Genomic DNA, 24,441 nt, shown 5'->3' on the forward strand with positions numbered 1-24,441 from the left:
TGGTGTTCTTTACTGCCAGAGCGCCTTCCTCAGATACTGTGTGGTGCTGTTTCTCGGGGACTGCCTCCAGGGTATGTGCAACTTGCAAAAACTTGAAAATGTACAGATAAAGAGGGGTTTTTGTTTTGTTTTTTTGTTTTTCCTGTGTTTGCAAATGCAAGCTAATTAATAGCACCATTAGTATCGTTTGAAAAAAAATAGACGGACTTCTAAAATTAAAAATGAGTGTAAATGAATTCAGAACACCAACAGTTTTCTCACGATTGAAGCATGCCGGGCGACCGTGGTTCAGGTGGTTGAGAAGCTCTTCTTGTAACCGGAAGGTTACTGGTTCAATTCCCTGCTCTCTGTCTTGGTCGTTGTGTCCTTGGGCAAGACACTTCACCTACTGCCTACTGGTGTTGGCCAGAAGGGCCGATGGCGCGATATGGCAGCCAGTCAGTCTGCCCCAGGGCAGCTGTGGCCACAACTGTAGCTTGCCTCCACTAGTGTGTAAATATGAGAGGGAATGAATAGTGCAGCGAGGGTCTTGAAAAGTGCTATATAAATTCAATCCATTATTATTATGCCATACCAGATGGTGCTCAGCATTTCTGAGAATTTATACCACCTCAGGGGGAATAATCATTTGTGTTTCTGTCTCTTGTTAGTTGTCAGTTTTAAGCTACAAAATATCCCATCTCTCCCTCTGAAATACAAAAGTTACAACTGCCCTGAACCCTGCTGACATCCAGGGATTGTGTTGCAAGAGATGCAGTTCATTTTATATTTAATGTGATGGTACATGAAGAGTAGGTGTGGTGCAGTTTGTGCAAAAGGAACAAAAGAACATTACAAGAAATAAGTAAATAAGTTGCATAACTTAACTGGCCTCAAACAACCACATTTCAATCCTCTTAAGGATTTGAATCTGTCTAATTTCGTTCTACAGAATGATATATGACAATTCTTAAATGTTTCACAAGATGGTGCTCCAACACGGGAGATGAAAGTATTTTTGTGCAGGCAGCTGGTCAGTTGTCAGACCTCCGTGAGCCTGCACAACCAGTTCAAACATAAACAACCCATTTGAAACCACATCTTGAACCATTATGCATAATAATAATAAACACACCTTACATTCAATCATGTTTTAAAGACAGCCTCACGAGTTCATGATGGCATTTTTTAGTTCCAACCAGATATATACAATAAGAGAGCCACCTACCAACGTCTGAAATAGGCCCATGAGATTCATCAGTGTCCTCCTGATACTGCTATAATAGATGCAGATTCTCTAAGCTTTATCCGAATAATTAACATTTTCTTTACTGAACTGTATGACTTCATTGTTGGTAGAATTCAGTTGAGAGGGCCCACTGACCTTTTTGAATGAGTATGCAACACCAGTGCCTGTCCATAATACAGAGACTGTCTTCACACAATGCACTGCTTAAAGTCACATTGAAAGGTGAAGGGAACTTTGGGAAGGGGTGAGAGGAAATTTGTATCAAAGTGGCAAAAAAGCAGCTTCTTAAAAATTATACAGTTAAAATTTAGCTCATGTGATGTTATCCACAGCCATATTTACATCACTCAACCTGTCATGAAAGGGATGCACTGTACTGTATGAAATAAATAACTGTACTACCACAAAAGCCACAAGTAAGAGTTTAAAAAATTGGCGAATGATGTTGCTGTTACCCAGCAAACCAAGTTTGACCCCAATAACAAGGTTTGGAATATGAAAGTCTTCATTTCTTTGTCTGCAGCAACACAATTTATACATTGTTATTAACTCCACTGTGGATGACTTGTGACTAAACTTTAAAAAGTGACCAGCAGATGGCAACAAACCTTAAAAGCATATGCATAGATTTATGCTTGAACTATCATCAGTACATGTTACACTGTCAGTGTCAAAATACCCCTTGAAATCTGTCACCACAGTCCTAAAAAACAAACAGAAATATGGCATAGACAATTTCACAGTTTAAGATTCTCTGAAGGTTTTCCTTGATATGATCCACATGATCCACACTGATAAATACAAAATCTATCTCAGATGATATTTCTCAGATTGGACCAAAACAGCCTCAGTATGCAAACTTTGTAGCACCTGTGCAACAGTACAAAAAATTATACTTAATTAATAAAAACATGTTTCTGTATTTTGAGTCTCTTTGAGAAAATTTCAGGCCAAAAATAATAAAATTTGGCGTGTTTGACCTAAATTTGAACTGAACTGAAGGTAAAGGTTAAGCCATTAGCATGCTGTGTTAAAAATTAATTTAGCAACAAACGTTCATAAAGGGAGGGTTTTTTGTATTTGTTGTATCTATTATTCTGAATTTTTAAGATGTGGAGGCTTCCAGTGGAAAACACATCATTCATAAAAAAAAGTTGGCGAGACTGTGGAGCTTTCGTCAGGCTTACCAACTGGAAGAATATGGAAGAATAACAGTGGCAGAGAAAGATGAGGGCGTTTCTAAACATTCTCCATTTAAGGACAGATCAGAGCTGAACCCTAAAGATTTTACTTTAAAGGGAACACCGGCTGTTAAGACAGGTTTGCACTAAAATATGCACTGTACTTTCAAAAACATATATGTGGTATTAAAATATGACATATGTTTTCCTTTTAAGCGCATTTTATATAAAACTGATTTACCAGTAGGTCGCCATTGTTATTTACTTCTCAATGCACTCTGGGTAGTGACGTCACACGGTTGCACCGCATCGAGTTCACAGTTAGCAGAGCACTGGAAATGGCTTTTGTTCAACCTTTCCAGTTTGAACCAGAGCAATCCGAGAGAGAGAATGAAAATAGTCAACCAGTGCTTAGTTTAGATGAAGATGAAAACAATCCGTCACACGAGGACACGACAGTGAGGGAAAACTACTGGTGTCTATGCTTGCAGAGTGAGGGTCACACTGCAAGTTCAGGGTAAGACACAGGGTAAGGTCATTAAACAAACATCCTGATAACATTAAGTGAGTGATCAATAAATGATAACCTACAAGCTTAGGAGGTTGGCTTGTGTTTTCTGTAAATCCTCATTAATTTTATAAATATACCCTGATATAATACACAGATTAAAAAGGTATTAATGTGATATTTTATATTTTGATCTTTGACCTCTTGACTGCTTATTGCAAATAAATGTTATTTTTCAAAATATTGTGTGTTCTTTTTATTTACTAAACTTGACCTGACTGTTAAACTCTTGTCCTCTTGCTCTTCCTATCTTAGAGCCCATAACTAAGCAGCCTCTTATGGAAATCCTAAATTTCACCCAGAAGGCTTCAAACAAATTTTGCATTGTTCTGCTAGAGTGTAGCTCAACCAGGCTGCATCACATTATAAAGAAGGAGGATGGAGAAACCCCTTTCACATGCACAGTTTCCAATCATGTCAGTGAGAAGTCTGCATTTGAAACCATGACGTGCAGCAAAGATAATGGTATGTGCAGCATGATTATAGTTTTGAATCCTTGCATCTTTTTTTTTCACTTTTAATCATATTTTTAGTGATCAGAACTGACAATGATAGATAGAATTAGAATAGAATAGAATTAAACTTTATTGTCATTGCACATGCACAGGTACAGGTCAACGAAATGCAGTTTGCATCCATCCAGAAGTGTTTTAGTGATATAGATATATTACAATAAATATTAGCAATAATATAGATATGTGAGTATATTACAGAAATGGGTCTATTATGGAATGTTATAATGTACACGGTGTGAAGTATTCTATAACTATAGGTATGTACAGGCTGTAGTGAGTACAAGCTATGAACAGGATATAAATATGAAAAACTATACAGAATATGAAATAAATAACTTTACAGAAATCTGAGATATGCAGCTATACAGAAATGGGAACTGTGCAAGTTGTAAACAGTTGTAGGGTTAAAAATTATCATATGTACAGAATGATTATTTACACAGAGCTATACAGTAGTGCAGTTATGATAAGTGAGATATAATTCCTACAGAGGCTATATAAAGTGCTGGTGGTTGTGAGTGGTGGTTCAGTCCATGTTATTATTGTGTGTTTGAGGGTACAGTTGTCCATTGTGGGTGTGTGTATGTTCAGTCCATGAGTTAACGTGGGTCAGATGTCAGGAGGCAGAGTTCAGGAGTCTGACAGCTGTGGGGAAGAAGCTGTTCCGGTACCTGGTGGTCTTAGTCCGGAGGCTCCTGTGGTGCCTCCCAGAGGGCAGGAGGGTGAAGAGTCCATGTGATGGGTGACTGGGGTCTCTGATGATTTTCCCAGCCCTTTTCAGACACCGCTTCCTGTAGATGTCTTTTATGGCAGGAAGTGGTGCTCCGGCGATGCGCTGGGCAGTTTTCACGACCCTCTGCAACGCCTTCCGGTCCGAGGCAGAGCAGTTCCCGTACCAGACGTAAGATGAGACGTAATAAGCAACTGCAATTCCAAGAAACTCGGGATCCTGTTTAAAACTTAAGTTAAAACAAATTAGGCAGTTTGAAAAATTAATAAACCCATATTCTATATGGGTTTATTATCATATTCTTAATAACAGAACATAGAAGCATGTCAAAAGATTCAATTGAGAGATGTTAATATTTTATTAGAAATATTAGTTTAACAAAAGGCTGGAAGAGTGAGTGACACTAAAGAAAAACTGGAGGAGCATTGCAACTTCTTCCTTTTCTTTTGGCTGCTCCCTTTAGGGGTGACGACAGCCAATCACCTTCCTCCATCTCACCCCGTTTCAGCTCACCTAATTTAGCTAATTTGTGAACAGTTCAATAACATTGTTATGTTTAACGTAAAGTACAAGTTTTAGAGCAACATATGCTCCCACACAGGCAAAAGGTGCAGTCGCTGGTCTCCTCAGTTCCCAGATGTTATTGGACTGTTGTTAAAAGAAGAGGGGATGCTACACAGTGATAAACATGGAATTAGGGTTTTATCTTTATTTAATATATTATTACTATTTATGATTACAGAGTCCAGCTCTTCTTCCCCTGTCACTGTCATTGTTGGGCTGTTTACTGGAGTTCTGCTCTGGAGATGCTAAACCAGGTATAGTATGAAACTGTTGATCTGTAAAAGCTTTTGCATATATGTGGATAACATTTTTATTTTAGTTGAACTATCAACTAAATGCAAAAACATCAATTAGATTTAAGATTTTGTCAAGAAACAGAGTCAAAAAAAGATTCTGACATGTAAAAATAAAGGTTGCATAGCTCTTTGAGAATGTTCTGATGCTTCAGGTAGTACGTAGGATGTCCTTTGGCAGTAATATGTGACACATAGTGTGTAATAGCATTAATAGCCAACAGCAATTGTGCAGCACTGCTATTCTTGCCTTCCTTCATCGCCTAACAGTGAAACTTAGAATTATTTTTCAAAATGTACGAAGTAGTTACAAAGCACAAAATGTCTTTCTAATGCTTTCATATCAGAACAACCTTCCTCAACAGTGAGCCTCTCAAATCATCTGATCAAATTAAGTGACAAACAGGATTTTGAAGTTGTAGCACATAAACCTGGAAATAGCCTTCAGTTGAATAAATCTGTTAAATATTAACCTTGTGCTAAAAATTATTCATACTTTGATGGTTGACATGTTCTTATATATTGTCTACTTGTTTTAGTTACCCTGGTCACATGGCCTTTAATTTCCACCATAGTTTTACCGTTATGTGTGAAAGAATGTGCTGTGACTTCGGATGCGTACACGTGATATGTGGAATTTAATGCATCTGTTTGCTATGGAAAGGAAATCAGGTGGCCACTGTCCACCCACAATTTACAGGAAATTCTACAAATTCCTTTTAAGGGATGTAGGGCTGGGTATCGTCACTGACTTCTATTGCTGATTCAATTCTGATTCACAAGGTCTCGATTTGATTCAATTCCGTTTTGACTCAGAAATACTATAATTATGATCATTTATAAGTACATATCCTTATTTTTATATCTATGTAGGCTATAAAAGCAAAGCTGACACTTGTGAGACTTCATCAGAGGTGTAAGTATCACAGCAGATGCCTTCATGTCAAAGTCATTGAGGTTAAAACACAGAAAAATATAAGGGAGATTTTCCTCACCTGGCTTTTTATAGTACCGCCTTAAAAATATTCTGCCGTAGATCAACAATGGAAGAAAACCATGAAACAACATATGAAAATTCCCCAATTCTGCTGAAGTGAAGCAGAGCAAAGTTACAGAGGTTTTATTAGAGACACAGCTAAGTGTTTTGCAATTTGGCATCATTTGTAAAAACTGAAATTTCACTATGCACAAAGATAAACTGGTGTGTAATAAGCAAGCAAATAATACAGAAAATAGAGATTTTTGACTCTTGAAGTACACTGAGAAAGAGCAGTGCAGGAAGTGTGATTTTTATCGTGGTGGCAGCAAAACTGCCAAAATGAGAGGGAATTCATGACGATGTTTATCAAACCCTAACTGACAAAAAAAGCACAAAAAGTATGACATATGCCACAGGATTAGAAGGTTATTGGTCTATCTTCTTTCCATGATGTGTCAACAGACTAAACTTTGATTGTAAGAGGAAGAGGAACAGGAGGATAAGTTGTGATCAGTGATACTGACTGACAGTTTCTTGGTGCTGTAGTGCTTTCTTTGCTTTGCTGTTTTTTAATACATTGAACAATACATTACTAAATATTTCAAATTAAATGTTAAGATTTAAGAGTATAATTACAAACAACTCATGAAATTGAAATCATAACGTTGTTTTGAAAGATAAAGTATTTATTGTGATATATATTTATATATTTATAGTTTATATATTTTATTCTGACTTGTAGGTAATGACTGTAGTGATGATTAAGAACCCATATCAGGCCCTGAGTATGCTGGACTAGGTATAGATTACATTATATTAAAAATTAAATAAACATCCATCCATTTTCTGCTGCTTATCCTTATTACATAAACATTACATATTAAATTTAAAAATATTTCATTTCAGGTGGACCATTGATGGGGAGAATAGAGCTTCAATCTTGTTATTGAAGAAAGACAACAAGATGAAAATGTCTAAGAAAAAAAAAAGAAATTAAAAAAAAATTATTCTCCAGTGCAGTTTGTGAAAATGGTTGTATTATCAATCAGCTTCATGTTTTTTCTTAAAATAGTGAAAAATAAATATTATAACAATGCTAACATGTTAAATTATGGTGGTCTATATGGCCCCAAATCTAATGTGTAAACGTGTATAAGTAATGCTACTGTAGGAATATGTATTTGCAAGAGGAACTATGAGTTAGAACTATTGTATCCACATGAGTCGTGCCCACTAATATTGCTTTGTTTTATTAACAGTCCATAAATGTCTGGGAACTATGGAGACCAGTTTCTGGACTTTTGGGAGAAGGATGTTGTCCCATTTTTATTTACTACAATATTATAGTGTCAAAACTGCTCAATAATTTTGTTTGTTATAGTTTTCTTTTTATCTTGTATGAAATATTTTCCGTTGGTGAAAAGAGGCATGCCGTTTTCATAGATGTAATATATAGTTTTAGTTTTGTCATTATGGGTGGCTGTAGCTCAGGTGGCAGAGCAGGTCAGCCACTAATCAGAAGGTCGGTGGTTCGATCATATTTGACTTGTCGGTGAAGGTTGATGACTGTAACTGTATCTGTTGGGTAGATAGCTTGGACTGGGAGGACTGTAAGGTGCTAGTTCAGATTTGCCGCTACCACTCCCCGGAGTGTCGGCCAGAACACACCACTCAAGGCCCTTGAGTGGTGTGAAGACACCGAGGATAGTGCAGACTCTTGTATTGATTTTACACAGGTGGGAGTGACAGTGGTATTGTCATAGAAACAGGTATGTATACAGGTTTAGGTGTGTGTGTGTGTGGGGGGGGTCGCTGAAAAGAACAGAAAGAAAATACTATATTATTAAGGTGTTCATATCAATAACTCAAGAATACACCAACATAAACACAGGTGAGAAATAAAGTAACATCCCCTTTAATACTATAGGCCATATTACCCACGCCTCACGTATAGACTCACTGAGAAAACTAACACGGTACACGGTTATACCCAACCACATGACAGGAGAGTTAGCTTAGCTTAGTTTAGCACCCATTAGCTGCACGGAAACATAGTCATTTCCCCACTAAACTCAGGAACAGTCCCAAAAACATCTTATTATCACTTATACTCACACATCACAAACTTACTTTGCTCATTAACGCACACTTCTCAAGGAATGACCAACTCCCTGCAGGTAATCTGGAGCAGAAAAGTCCCTGCCCATTGTCTCTCTCATACAAAGCGGTGGGGTGACCGCGAATCTCCGCAAAGACCCTCTCTGGCCCTGAATGACGCAGGCGACTGTTGACGTCCTGGACAAGCAGGCGGGTGACTGTGAATGTGCCCTGTACTTGTTCTGTTTCTTGATGCACTGTTCAGTCATACGTTATCAGTGCTGTATCACTTCCTGTCATCTGGAGTGTACTTAAAAATGTCTGTCTTTCGCTCTGTGTCTTTAAAGCTTGGCCGGTCAGCATGGCGTCACTAGGATTGCATGACTTCTTTTGAAATGTCACCAAATATGTTGCTGTGATGTCTCAGGGTTTCATGACATGTGTTTCCCTGAAAGGCCTGAATGAGCGTCCAAACAGCTCAGCTGATTCTGCTGAATGATGAGTGTTCATGGTATGAGCAGAAAGAAATGCTGTCATTCTCTCCAGTTCCTCATATTTAGGGAAAAAAAGTTTCATAATATCTGAAAAATCCCAAGCTAAAGAACCCCAGAACATTTAACTATATTCACAATCTTAGTTTATGTTGTCAGTGTGTTTGAGCTGCTTGTTTGTTCAAGTAAAATTGACTTTTTTTCCAAAGTCAGTTTGTTATGTGAAATAAATGGATTTGGACTAGTGCATGGACTAGTGGAGTCAGCTCATTAGGTCAGCAAAGTCATCCTTTTCCTCGAATGTAGTGTAGATGAAAAAAGAAAATGTGCACATTTTATTTATATACTATATAGAGCTATGAAGAAGCAGCACGAAGATACTGTAAACAGATTTGACAATCCACTGAACAAAGTTTCACTCTAGTCTATCGCTCTAGACCAAAACCATTTCCTTTAAAAACAGGACTGATCATGGTCTGCTCTTTTCAGCATCTGTGCATCTCAGTATTCATGTACAGTCAGTGTTGGGAAGGTTACTTTTAAAATGTATTCCATTACAGAATACAGAATACATGCCCCAAAATGTATTCTGTAACGTATTCCGTTACGTTACTCAATGATAGTAACGTATTCTGAATACTTTGGATTACTTAATATATAATCATGCTTTTTACAACAACATGAATGTACTATTGCTGTGTGATTTATTACTGTTACTGAAGGTCCGCGACTCCGAACTGTAGTAAAGGGACCTCTGACTAATACGGCGGGGTCCCTGTCGGCTCGTAGCCGAAAAATAGCTTTACTTTGTTGTGTGGGTCAACTTTTCTTGCGAGAGACAGAGAGAGGCGTTGAAAGGCTGCTCCAACAGAACTTATTGTTTTCGGAGGAAAACACGAACACGGTGTACAGTCGAGTCTTAATAGCTTAATTACAACTGGGCTCGTCAGGCACTCTTCTTGGCTGCAGTGGTTATTATTATATTTACATGCTTCCAGCTCCCGTTTTTCCTCGATGACAACTTGTACCTTTCCACTCCCCTTTTTCTCCCTCCTCGCGCTCACAGACACATAACGTGTATGGCAGTCCATTCTCCCTGCAACACGGACTACACTGCCCATGATGCTACATTCTTTAGAGCTATGCTTGTAGCGTTCTGCCTGTTAGCTTAGCACAACAACAACAACAACGAAAAGGCGCTCTCTCACCCAGGAAACACACAGTCGCAGAGAGAGAGAGAGAGAGCGTCGTCCTGTAACCATGGCAACCGTAACGCTGCCACCTGGAACAACAGAACGTAGCTGTCAAACAAAACCCAAACAGTCCTGACCCGCGACAAAATGAAACAGGAAAGTACCGCAGTGTAATCCATTTATTTCAACAAAGTAACTGTATTCTGAATACCACCTTTTTAAACGGTAACTGTAACGGAATACAGTTACTCATATTTTGTATTTTAAATACGTAACGGCGGTACATGTATTCCGTTACTCCCCAACACTGTGTACAGTACATGCAGAGTGGTGACTGTGGTGAAAGTGACTTTATTCACCACAAACATGTCAGCTGTAGCCAGTGCTTGATGATTCGTCTTGTATGACAGAGCAAAACTGGGGCTTCTTTAAATGTTTAGCTTATGACCGCTTCTTCTGCTTCTATTTTGACTGAAACCTCCCCCAATCTCAGTTATTTTTAGTTTTTTTTTTGTGGTTACTTGTGAAGACACAGTTTGACAGATGAAAAGAGGAAACAGAGGTTGTTCCTCTCCCCACAGAGATGGCTGCTGGACGACGTTACCGTAGCTTCATGCACAGCATTGTGCTGCTGCTCTGGGTCTGTCTCCATAGTAAGTACACCTCTGCTGATGTTTGTAGCATGTGTTGTATTTGTTGCCTCATGAACTCTGGTACATAAGTGAGTTCAGAAGATAGCTGCAGCGTTGCCATTTTAGAGTATCGTTGTGCTAAAGTATTTATTATTATTCTAACTGCTACAAAAAAAACAATTATCTATAGCAGACATGTTCTTTGAATTCTTGAGAAACAGCTTCTGACATTTTATTTATTTATTTTTATTCATTTGCTTTTCTATTTATATGAAAATTACAAAATTATGATTTCATGTTTGTCCACAGAAAAATATTTTTGCTATGCTTAAATTTTTGTTGTGCCAAGGCAGTCATATCAGAAATGTCACTTATGTATGATGGTCTTCTCATTGTGTAAAAACATTTTGTTTTTTGTCTGATTTGATTGTTGTTAGGTTAATTATCACACTTTGACGATACAGTTTCAGGCAATTTAGACCCACTAACATGTTGAAACTTTCATTTTGTTGTATGTTTTTCAGATGTTAAGACTTCCAGTGGAAAACATGTAATTCACAAAATAGTTGGCGAGACTGTGGCGTTTTCGTCAGGCTTACCAACTCTAGGTGTGACTGAAGCAATGTGGAAATATGGGGGAATAAATATTGCAGACAAATATGTGGGTGTTCTTAAAGGATCTCCATTTAAGGACAGGTCACAGCTTAACCTTGAAGACTTTACTTTAACAGTGAGAAAACTGACTCTTCAAGATTCTGGTGATTTCATTTTTGTCTCAGCGGTGTTTTTCAAGCAAAGGCCTTCGGTCAGCATCACTCTGCAAGTTCATGGTAAGAGACTTTGTTTTTCTTTTAAAAAAGGTTCCTGATTACTGTTAATGAAAAGAAACCCTGTGAGCCTAAGAGCTTGTCTTTCTCCTTTAGAAAAAGAGAAGTGTCACGGTCCTGGGTCTCCTGACCCAGCGTTTTTAGTTCTTTGTGATGTTTGTATTATTGTACTTGTGTGAGTTATTCTATGGTTTCTAGTTTCGATCCCTTGCCCTTCATGTTTCTCTGTGTCCCCTCTGTTCTGTGTAAGTCTGTGTCTGCATGTTTGAGTTCCCCTCTGTGTCCCCTCTGTTCTTAGAGTCCTCTGCCTTATGGTTTATGTCTCTGTGTTTCTTAGTTGCTGTCTCCACTGTGTCAAGTTCGCGTCTCTGTGTGATACTTCCTGTTTTACTTTGAAGGTCCGTGTCTTATGTAAATGTGTCCTGCTTTGCTTGTCTCATCAGTCCTGATTTCTCCCAGCTGTGCCCTCCTTCTGTGTCTCATTCCCCTCGTTACTTCCCAGTGTATTTTAACCCTGTGTTTCTCTGAGTCAGTGTCGCGTCATCCCTCATGCTGTGTGGATCTCCCTGTGTCTCTCTGTCGGTTTAGTTTGCGTTGTATGACTTTCTCCTGCCAGCGAATAAAGCTGAGTTCTTTGTGTTTAAACCTCATGCCTGAGTGCCTGCATTTTGGGTCCAACTCCTGCCTGCCGCACAGCGATTCATGACAAGAAGTAATCTTACAAGCAGCTTTACTGCTGGGAACTTAAAGAATAAACTTCATTAAAGGCAGGAGCTAATACCCTGAAAAACAGGTACTTACAAGAGAAGCACACAGCAAAGTGGAAGAAAATTAATATTGGCAATATATACACACAGTATAATGAGGGGAAAAGAAACACGTGGGAGTACATCCAGGGCTAATTATAGATAACGAAACAGAGGAATTAGAACTAGAGACAAGACACGAAGAAGAACAGACACTAAGATAAAATAGGAAGAAACAGAAACACCAACTGGACACAAACACAAAAAGGCAAACAAATGTGGAAAGAGGACACATCAGAAACATTAGACAGACACGATAAATATAATAAAACCAAGATACCTGGACTTACCTAGAATTTAACCAGAGAAGAAAAACTTACAAAACCCTACAATATTAAGCACATTGAGGCGACTGTTGTTGTTTGCAACTATATAAGTAAAACGGAATTAAATTAAGTATAAACAGACCGGAGGAGATAATAGTGACACAGGAAGAATAGGAATCACACAAGTAAACTCACAACCCTCAGTCCATGACCCAGCGAGCATGACGACATGACACAGTTGTGAACAATAGTCATCTGCACTTAATGATGTTAGTTATTGTTTAGTGGCCTAAATTTACATAATGCATTTGCTGAACTCTGCACAAACATCTACTTTCATCTGTGATTCCAAAGGTGACCTGACACGCTTCCTGTCTCCTGTTTTCTCATTAGAGCCCATAACTAAGCCTGACATAAAAATCAGTTCTACCTGGATTCCCTCAAATGAATCATGTAAAGTTCTGCTGGAGTGCAGCACAACTGGTGATGTCAGCTACAAGTGGATTGTGGGAAACCAAACACTAACTGGTCCCAGGCAACAATACATCATCAGGGAGCAGGATGGAGAGACCAGTGTCACCTGCACAGTTTCCAATTATGTCAGTGAGAAGTCTGCATTTCAAACAGTGAAGTGCAGCAAAGATCATTCACACAGAAAAGAAACAGGTATGTGGAGAGTGACTGAGGTTGTGAATACATGTAACTGCTCTGTTTATATAATTTATTATTACTGTTTGTGATTTCAGAGGACAGCTCTTCTTCTTCTCTTCTCATGTTCATTGCTGGGCTGTTTACTGGAGCATTGATCACTGTTCTGTTGCTCTTTCTGCTTTACTGCATAAAGTCAAAGGGTAAGAGCTTTTGTTGTTACTATTAAAAATGTTCTCTTAATCTCCTAATCTCATAATAATTTCTTTTTCTACAGGTCTACGTCCCAAAAGGTGAGTGAAACTCATCAGCTGCAGTAATATATACTAATATTTTTATTCTAGTAGTAATAACATATTTTAATTGTTTCAGACTCACACATACTGAAACAATCAACCAGGAAGAAAATCAACAACATGTGTACACAGCTCTTTCCCACGGTCAGGTCTAACACTGTTTATGTGCTTTCATCAGTAATATTATACTGTTAAAAATTATTAAATGTTAGATCATTTATCAGTGCTAATTATTGTGACTGAATCTCCACTGTTATTATCTTTCAGGTGACCGTTGTGTTTATGTGACAATGAGGCCTCTGAAGATGCTGGGCCAAGTAAAGTATGACAATGATGAGCCATGAAAGTAGCGGAATGACTCTGGGATTTCACGTAATTCAATTTATTTGAAATGTTTTTAATTTCAGGTAGATCAAAAATGCAGTAACATTAAGTCAGATATGAGGTGCTGCAGTATTTCACTGCTGTTACTTTAGCATCCTCAACTGCTTTGGTGCAAGTCTGACATCAGAAAATTCACTCTCACCAATAATAAGGGAGTTCTCAAATCCGTAATGCAATTTCCCCACATTCATTAGACTTTCCCATTGTTTTTGTGCACACAGCTTTTGTTTCTACACTTACTTCACTGCTAAAGATATCTGTTGATGCATTCTTCATCTAAATCCGACACCTCATCAAAACCTTTTGTACTTTTGCGAGTCACAACTCACTTACTGTCCAGCATTGCATTTGTGCGTTCTGTCAGTAACATGCTGTCAGTGGTAGCAATCAAATTGCTTTTCGGTTGAAACAAACATGAACATGTTCTCAAAAGAGGTCTAGTTATAATAAATACATACAATACATATCAGTCTTGTATCCACAAAACTAAATGCATCAGTAAACTATAGTCCACTAAATTCATGCTACATACATTTAGTAGCAGTTGAATTAGTAGGCTTGTTCAATGGTTCATTAATGCAAATATCTAATCATCCAAACATGAGTCAGCAGTTTAAAGCATTCAGGCATGTAGACATGGTCAAATCTTCCTGCTGAAATTCAAACTGGGCATCAGGAAGAAGGATCAATGGAAGTTGTTTGGTTATTGGTGCCAGGCAGGCTGGGCTCGGTATTTCAGACATTTCCCACACAGCCATCTCTAGGATTGAAAAGGAGTGGTCTGGAAAAGAGAAAATACCTAGTAGACAGCAGTCCTTGAAGCAGATGTGCTACAACAGCAGGAGACCACACCTGATGAGACTCATGTGAGATAACAGGAAACTCAGACTACATCTCACTTGGAAAGTTGGACAATAGAAGACTGGGGAAAAAATGCTGTACTCCAGCAGCATCCACAGTCACCAGATCTCAGTGAAGTAGACTACTTTGTGGTGTGGTTGAAGGGGAAATTTGGATGAGCAGCCAACAAATCTACAGCAACTGTGTGATGCTGTCATATCAAAATAAAGCAAAATGTCTGCAAAATGGGGAAAGGATCTTGCTGAATCTATGCAACTCTAGATCACTCACTGTTGTGAATACTATCCAGCACTACATTAATGTTTTCAATCAAATTGCCTTTTTTTCAAATATGTATGAAAGAGCAAATACAAAAACACCCTGGCAGTGTTTTACATTTAACATACATAAATACAAACTTGTGTCACAACTGCAGTCTTGCCTGAAGATTTTCCTCAACATCAGTCCTATAAAAAAATTAAAATGCCATGCTGTCTCATCAGATTGTCATTTGGTGTCATTTATAATCAGTGTTGGGTAAGTTACTTTAAAAAAGCAATTAATTAGTAATTACTAATTACTTAGTCAATATTGTATTCAAATTACTTATCTAATTACTGTGTCAGAAAAGTAACTTAATTACTAAATAAGTAATTTAACTAAATACTTCTTAAAATCCCTATGAACCTTGAATGGACAAACATTAGAAATTAAACTCTTTAAATAATAAATACATTTTTTTTAAAGACAGAGACTCTACAGTATGCAGCGGTAGCATCTCTTCCACAATGTAGCCTGCAATCATTTTTTTAAGCTCACCTTCAGACGCTTTCTGTGCTGCTGAAGTAAAATCACGTTTTGCCTGCTTGGCAGGAGTTGCCGCGGTGTTATCCATGGATGATGAACAAGGATCACTCAGAAGTGTTCATCTATGCTCTCGTGTCAGGCGCTTCAGTAGATTACTCGTGCTATTAACAGCGGCCGATAGTTTTTACATATTACTGTAATATTCTTGTCTGCTTGTTTCAGAAAAGTGAAGAGATGGCAATATGTCCATTTCATAAAACAGCCACTCGCTTCGAAATGACGTGCACCTGCACTACAGCGATGTTAAAGCGGCAGAGTTTACTTCTACGTTTAGAAGACAAATTATTGAAATTAAATAATGATTTTCAGTGAGTTTAATTATTTTACAGTGTAACACAAGTACATTGTAAGTAACTGTATTTAAAATACCTTAAAATGAACAGTAATTAATTGCGCTACTTTTTCAGTGGAAAAGTAATTTAATTACAGTAACACGTTACTTAGTAATGCGTTACACCCAACACTGTTTATAATGCTGCCACATTTTAACAATAAAGTGTTTAACAGTGTGGCACATATTCTGCTAGGCTATTCATTTTCCTGGAGAGTTATTTTTATTATTTTCCATAATATAGACTGTGACAAAACTTTCCTTATTTTCTTAACTTTTATCGTGTTTGTTTATTAGTTTAATTTTCTTTCTAATTCACAGATATTGAAGCCAAAACTACTCACAGAAAGCAAAAAGCAGGATCATGACAGCAGGACATAGAAGATGATGAATGACAGCGATCTGTTTTTCTAAAGGAGCCATGGACAGCAGGAAAAGAAGGAGAGGGGGGTAATTTAGCCATGTCAGACAGCGATTCATTCATCATCGGGAAACTGTTATTTTGTTTTGTTTTTAATTTAAACATGTGATGTGTAACTACTTTTCCAATCTGTATTTGAAAGAAAAAAAATAGTGTAAAATAATGACTTTTTGCTATTAGTCCAGTAGCACATTCTTCAATAAATACATTAACTGATTTATCACAGCACAGACGATGCTGTTTTATTGAGTTTTATTTCAACTTTTCTGAAGCCAGTTACAACAGAACTGGATCTGAAGTGCAGAATTTCTGCACTTTTCCTTAAGACTTGATAATTCATTGACACTGATGCTATTTAATCACGCTATCTGGGAATGTAAAATGAACCAGGAGACACCCACAAGAAGATAAATGGCTGAAATCCATTCAGCCATATAGATTACATGATGGCAAACATGCAGAAACATGCGTGCAGGGTTTTGTTCAGAAACATTTTAAAACCATTACCCAAAGTCAAGATGGCTGAAACAGTTACTGACTTGAACTGGTTCAGAATAAAAATGTGGTCATTTTTAGAGAAGAATAAAAGAAAGAGAAATATCTGTCATAGAAAATGTAGTTTTCAGGAAAGAGACAAAAAACCATAATTACCATGAATGTGTTCAACCATAAGAAAACCCAGAATCACACCAACGCGAGAAAGGACAGATAAACCACATCTAATTATGTGTCACGGTTCTGGGTCATTTTGACCCTGCTTTTTCAGTTTCTTGTATTTTGGTGTGTTTCCAGATTATGCTCATTATAATTATGTTCTGATTCTTTAGCTATCCGATGATGATGATTATTATTATTATTTCTCAGTTAGGTTTTGTTCTCTTGCCCTCATGTTTAGTTTAGGTTTTGCCTGTGCTTAGTCTTCTCTGCCCGTATGTCCCTCTGTCTGTCCATGACGTTTCGTCTGGTCCTCTGTGTCTGTTAGTTTCCTGTTTTTTTCTGAAGGTCCTTGTCTTATGTGAGTGTGTACAGTTTATGTTTCCCCTGTCTCGTCAGCTGTGATTTCTCCCAGGTGTGTTCCCTTCCTGTCTCTCATCCGTTGTTACCTGTTTTTGCCTGCCTGTTAGTTTATATTTTCCAGTTTAGTTAGTCTTCTGTTCGATCAGCAGCCTGCAATAAAGCAGTTTATTCTGAGTTTACTTTCGCCTCCATGAGTCCTGCCTTTTGGCTCCTTCCTCTCTGCCTGTCTGCACACAGCCATGACATTATGTATATGTGTTCACATATACCTACATATACCAACTCGCATATAAGTTCTTGTGAAATTCAGTGTGACATCCTTTTGACACTACACATCATTTTTTGTCTTTCCATCACTTTTTTAAATAAGGGAAGTAATACAAACACTACAAACACCTTGAGGAAAAATCCAGTTGTTATATTTGCTCAAATATGAACCCTGTAGATTACAACAATACCAATATTCATTTTTCATCGCCAGTTATATAATAATCAGAGATGTTTTTCTTTGTTCCTGTTATTTGATTATCTATTTTTACAGTAAAATTAATTGTTAGATCTTTTTAATGTATGTTGTCTGTGAAGGGTCTCAGTCATCCAGGTCATCGTAGTCAAAGGAGCTTGCAAAGAAAAGCGTCTGGACTTCTTTAAGTTGCTTGAAGACGCTTCTTCAGACGAACTGAAGAAGCTTCTCGGATGAGAGGTGAAACGTCTTCAAGCAACTTAAAGAAGTCCAGATGCTTTTCTTTGCAAGCTCCTTTGACTTTAATGTATGTTATTTATGCATTTTGATTTTCATATTTTTTTTTAATTTATTGAACACATTTTATCCTAAATATGACCAACAGAATAGTACTAATAGTACTCAGGATTTAATGAAGTTTATCGTGGTTGATTGGCCTAATTTTATATAATACATTATATAAAAGTGGGGATTGGTTAATTGGAAACTTTAATTTCCCATAGGTGTGAATATGAGTGTGATTGGTTGCCTGTGTCTATGTGTTAGCCCTGCGACAGACTGGCGACCTGTCTCTCTGGCAACCAGCCCATCCCCCAGTGTGCATATTTACTCCCTCTTTCTTTCTTTTAATGTTTCTTTAAATTATGATATTAGTGATCATGAATGATGTGATAGTAGAGCTGGGCGATATGAGATTTTTTCATATCACGATATGTTTTTTTCATTTCAGGCGATAACGATATCTATCACGATATAAGCCAAATAACTATATTTGTAAGATTTAAATGTGCCGTTGCTCACAAGTAAAATGTGAAATAATCAGCAGCTTGTTTTTATTTAAATATTTATTTCCCATAATAAGTTCAACAGGGTAGATGTACTTAAGGAACATGAGACTTTTTCAGATAAATAAAGGCAAATATTGCAAACTACACAAAAGGCAGCCGCTAAAGCATTTAAGTTTCAAAATAGAACAAATTAAACAGACTAAATTGTCAATTCCACTTAGAAACAAAATATTAATTCTAAAAATAAATCTTAGTTTGTTTTACAGAAGAACAGACACAATTGACTAACTTTTGTCAATATCAAATAAACTGAGAACTAAAAGGAAATTCTCAATCTCTCCTTGTTGTATAGCTGAGCTTTTCAAACAGTTTTAACAGTTACTTTAGTCTGACAAAAACCGAATGACGAATTAGCGCTTCCAGTCAGAGACTGAGGCTACGTCCACACGTACACGGGTATTTTTGAAAACGGAGATTTTCGGTTTTCGTTTTAAAAAATAATCCCGTCCACACATAAAGGCAGAAATGAAGGAAAACGCTGCTATGAACATGCCAAAGCAGCAGGTGGCGCTAGATTCCTAACCGTGCAGAAATGTTGGCCAATCAGAAGTCTAGAAGCCTCGGTGGGAAAAAGTAAACAAAGCTGCGGCATAGAAGCAGAACCGAGTCGTATGTGTGGAGGGACAGTAACTGTGTGTATATGTAAGCATTTAAACACTGCAGAGAGTAGAATTAACAGTAACAGTATTGTAGAAATTCATTTCACCGAAACAATAACGTGGCGCACAGTGTGACGCATGCACCAGTTTATTGTATTTCCAGACTTGCTTTCGGCACAATTTACAGTGCACGCTACTCTGTTTTTTGTCAGACTTGAAATAGCCGAAATACCTTCAAACTACGGAACTTCTATGGCTCTTCCGTTCGACAATCTCTCCGGCATTGGAACCATCGTCTGTTTTCTCTTCGGTCACGCTCGGTTGATTTTTCTAGTCGGCACACTCATTTCCTCCATTACACGCTGGCTCCATTACCCGCTGGCTGCTTCCCAAACAAACACACGTGCGGCTTGGCACTTGTGCTGTACGTAACAAGTCACGCGACGTGACGCTGCGGCTGTGATTGGTTTGGCTCTGCGCTACTTAATTTGGATCGGCTGACCTTTTTTTTTTTTTTTTTTTTAAGAGGACAAGAGCGGCGAGGTCTATCGCGATAGCTTAATTTCTCTATCGAGTAAAAGTTATATCGCGATACATATCGTTATCGTTCTATCGCCCAGCTCTATGTGATAGTAACTGTGGAAGGGATCTGATTTATTTATATTATGCTGATGATATTCCCATTGTTGTTATTTTATTTTTTAATTATGAGCTGCTGTTAAAGAACAGTGTGATCATTTTCAGAAAAATGCTTGATCCTTTTCCTGGGTGCAGCTGGTGGATGTTTGATACTTGTCATTATATTCAGTGCAGCTCTATAAAAGACATAGCAATAAAAGACATGCAGGTAAGAAACTCTGAACTATGATTACTGTTTATTATTGCAAAGTAAAGCCCTTCTTCTCGTATCATGTTCATTGGTAAAATATGTTTTTAAATATGCAACAGGTTGGTGCAGCTAATCAACAGCTGTAATGTACAAAAATACTTTTGGTCTACTGATAATAACATACTTCCATTGCAGGAATATTCATGTATTTTGATAATTTCAGTGTTACACAGTCTGAAACAATCAACCAGGAGGAAAATCAACCTCATGTGTACTTTGCTCTTTCCAATGGTCAGGTCTAACACTGTTTAGAAAGAATGATTAAATGTTAGACCATTTGCACTTTATTATGACGCAACTGTTGCTAACTTGCAGGTGATCGTTGTATTTATGAGACAGGTAGAGGCTCTGAAGATCCTGGACCAGGTACAGCATGACAATGATGAGCCATAAAAGTAACAAATAGTAACTCTGGGATTTCAAGTAATTGAGTTGTGACCTACTTAAACTATTCTTACTGTATTTCAGGTGGATCACAAATACAGTGCATCAAATCAGACTAGAGGAGCTGCAGTACTGCATGTCTGTGTTTTGTTTTTTTGTTTTTGGTGTCTTAAGTTAAAAATGATTGTATCAAATAATCCTTTATTGATGATTCAAGATTATAACTAGAAACAGCTCATACATGGAAGATTTAACAACATATTTCATGTATAAAATAGCTTGAAAGACTGTGTCTGTTTCACATAACCTGGTTTGAATTATCATGTGAATCTTTGTTTGCCTGCTCATTTAGTTCAAGATCCACTGTCAACAAAACTAGTGCAGACTATAGTAGATGTTTAAAATGTAAAATACTGTTAACCTTCAAAAATGATCTATAATCTTATTTCTTCTATGTATAAGCATGTAGGTAACCCCCATAAACTATCATGAGTAGAATTTATATAAGTTGGCTCTGATTTTGTAGCTCTGAACCCGACCAGATTGGCACACCATTTATACACATATGACAAATTTTGTTTGCTATTTAGTATTTGAAAATCTGTTATTATTTTATTAATGATTTATTTGAAGTGGACCAAAATGATTTTTTTCTCATTATACTTATTCAAATCTTTATTTACTATGTGCTATGCTAGGCTATTTTTTTTTTGATTGGTGAGTTTGTTGCAAACTATACAGATCATTTGCTTTGGTTAAAGAGAATCTGTGAATATTTTTATGCTCTTCCGAAGTAGGTTTCCATAGTTCACACGAATTAGACTTTACCATCAAGCATCATTCATGCAATGTATAATTCCTGCTGTGCTGTCAAGGGAACATTATGGGCTCTCTATTGATGCCACATTTGTTGTGGCCTCACAGAGCACAAGATGACTGAAATTGCACAGATTTTTTTATATCTAGAGGGGGAAATAAGAACATTTTCAGTTGACCACACACACACAGCAGCTAAGAGTTAAGCTAAGAGCACACTAAGATAAGATAAGAGATAAGATAAGATAGAACTTTATTAATCCCTCGGGTGGGTTCCTCTGGGAAATTCGGTTTCCAAAAGCACAGCACCGACAGAAGTTACAGTTACAGAATGTTATATATATATATACACACACACACTAAAGTGTGAGATGGACATTTCTGAAGCTGGCATTAAAACTGAAAACAGTCTGGAAGTGAAACATTCTTCAGCATATATTTGGTCACCACATAACTTGTCAAACTAAGATCTGAATTTACTGGTTCCTGGTTTTAGCCAATTCAACAAGTCAGACAGATTCTTGGAGATTAGGCAGCCCATTAAATTAACAAATGACCTTGATTTCTCTGATAAGCAAGAAAAGAATAAAGCCACCTGGAAAGTGAGAGCATTCTTAAACACAATACAAGGTTACCACAGAAATATTCTCTTGACAGGTCAGTGTCCTGTAGAGAAACAAAATCCCACAGCTTCAGAGTCCTTATACAGCTTACAGCATGGGTAGGGAACCTTTCTGATGATGAGTGCCATCTAAAATATCCTCAGAAGTCAGTGTTCCATATGATTGCATTAGCAATAAATGTAATGACGCTCTACATGAACAGTTACACACTATATAGAATCACTTTATAGAATTATATTTGTTCGCAGATGTTGGCAGCTATCAGCGAATAGTTATCAGCTATTTTGAAGCAAAAAAAACCCACTTTTTATCCATCACAAGAACTCCATAACAGCAAATGAACTGTACAACAGAAAATACAAATGCTATTTATGGTCTCCTCACAAAAATGATAAGAAAATAAACTGGGCCAATAAGGCATGTTTGTTAATACAGAGATACACATGTTAATGTGATCTCTGGTCTCCCAGAGCTGGTGTCCAGCATTCAGACGGCTACCTGAGGACACTCTTTGTGTGAGAGAAAATCTGCTCACACAGATATGTAGAGCCAAATACTGTCAATAAGGCCTCTGCAATGTTCTGAAGACAGTTAAACTTGTCAGGTAGTGATGTCCAGCAGGTGAAAATTCAAGCTCCACGAACACGCACAGCTGTGGATTCCAGCTGCGTTCGTAGTTCTGCAAACTTTGACCCCCACAGAGCCGAGGTATTTATTTCAATCAGCTGTATTTCGATGTTGCATTAACTGGCATTAACTCAGCCAATTAATGCGAGACAAATCCAGCTGCTCATTAAAGATTTCTGGTTTGATCAGAAAAGAAAACATTGGTCCATACACCTGAACATCCTGAAAACACATTGTGAATTCTGTCTCGAGTCTACCGATGTATCTGTTTATCTGTGTATCTGTTTAGCGCGACCGCTGGTTTCCTCTGTCTGGCGCAAAGTGGGCGATAGACAAGGGAGAGAGGGGCTTGCGACAGAAATACCGATCAGCTGATCATTGATCAGATCGTGATTGAAGTAGCAACAGGAGGGAGAGAGAGAGAGAGAAAAAGAAGCAGCTGACAGTGAAAAGACAGAATAACTCCAGCTTTGTGTCTTTTTCATTCTAGCTGAAGTACAGGACAAACTGTGTTCCTTTTCAGCTCAGTACGAAACGCGTAATAATTTCTCTGAATGCGGAACGATTCTGTTTTTTACGGGATGGTTGGCAACTCTACTAGCTAACCTTATGAATTAAATAAAGTTCACTATCAGTAACATCATAGCACCCACCCAGCTGTATAGAAACTCTGTCATGCTAGCTAGTACGCAGTACGAGTTATTGTAACTGACTGTAAAAAGTCAGCACAATGAAAATAAACTCCACCTAAACTTGGTTTATATCTGACCCAGATAGATTGCAGGTCATAACTTCTTACCTGAAGTTTAGTTCACCTGACACTCGGAGCGGCGGCTATCTCGGTCGTGCCAACAGTTAACTCTTTGCGTGCCAGCTGTGGCACACGTGCCCAGGGTTGCCGACCCATGTTATAGGCCAATCTCCAACCTTCCTTTCATATCAAACATCCTTGAAAGAGTAGTTGTCAAACAGCTAACAGATCATCTGCAGAGGAATGGTTTATTTGAAGAGTTACAGTCAGGTTTCAGAGCTCATCACAGCACAGAAACAGCTTTAGTGAAGGTTACAAATGATCTTCATATGGCCTCTGACAGTGGACTCATCTCTGTGCTTGTCCTGCTAGACCTTAGTGCAGCATTCGATACTGTCGACCATAATATCCTATTAGAGCGATTAGAACATGCTGTAGGTATTACAGGTACTGCACTGCAGTGGTTTGTATCATATCTATCTAATAGACTCCAATTTGTACATGTAAATGGAGAGTCCTCTTCACACACTGAGGTTAATTATGGAGTTCCACAGGGTTCAGTGCTAGGACCAATTCTGTTTACATTATACATGCTTCCCTTAGGCAGCATCATTAGAAGACATAGCATACATTTTCACTGCTATGCAGATGACACCCAGCTCTATCTATCCATAAAGCCAGATAACACACACTATTAGTTAAATTGCAGGAATGTCTTAAAGACATAAAGACCTGGATGGCCGCTAACTTTCTGCTTCTAATTCAGATAAAACTGAGGTTATTGTACTCGGCCCTGAAAAGCTTGGAAATATGATATCTAACCAGATTCTTACTCTGGATGGCATTACCTTGGCCTCCAGTAACGCTGTGAGGAACCTTGGAGTCATTTTTGACCAGGACATGTCCTTCAACGCACATATTAAACAAATATGTAGGACTACTTTCTTCCACTTACACAACATCTCTAAAATTAGAAATATCCTGTCTCAGAGTGACGCTGAAAAACTAGTTCATGCATTTATTACTTCCAGCCTGGACTACTGTAATTCATTATTATCAGGATGTCCAAAAAAACTCACTGAAAAGCCTTCAGCTAATCCAAAATGCTGCAGCAAGAGTACTGACAGGGACTAGAAAGAGAGAGCATATTTCTCCTGTTTTGGCTTCCCTTCATTGGCTTCCTGTTAAATCCAGAATTGAATTCAAAATCCTGCTCCTCACATACAAGGTCTTAAATAATCAGGCCCCATCTTATCTCAATGACCTT

The 24,441-nt window shown here is 37.8% G+C and overlaps 1 protein-coding gene across 1 annotated transcript; it reads left to right on the forward strand.

Annotated features, from left to right (window-relative positions):
• Positions 1 to 9,732: 9,732 nt before the first annotated feature.
• On the forward strand, positions 9,733 to 16,390 carry LOC113014170 (uncharacterized). The gene is made up of 8 exons (XM_080298465.1): positions 9,733 to 10,492; positions 10,996 to 11,301; positions 12,764 to 13,036; positions 13,117 to 13,221; positions 13,296 to 13,311; positions 13,391 to 13,458; positions 13,582 to 13,686; positions 16,058 to 16,390. Exons 1-7 carry the CDS (start codon positions 10,423 to 10,425, stop codon positions 13,656 to 13,658), a joined length of 915 nt encoding a protein of 304 aa, XP_080154591.1. The 5' UTR covers positions 9,733 to 10,422; the 3' UTR covers positions 13,659 to 13,686; positions 16,058 to 16,390.
• Positions 16,391 to 24,441: the final 8,051 nt, after the last annotated feature.

The sequence above is a fragment of the Astatotilapia calliptera genome, chromosome 3, assembly GCF_964374335.1.
Source record: "Astatotilapia calliptera chromosome 3, fAstCal68.1, whole genome shotgun sequence".
Lineage (NCBI taxonomy): Eukaryota > Metazoa > Chordata > Actinopteri > Cichliformes > Cichlidae > Astatotilapia > Astatotilapia calliptera.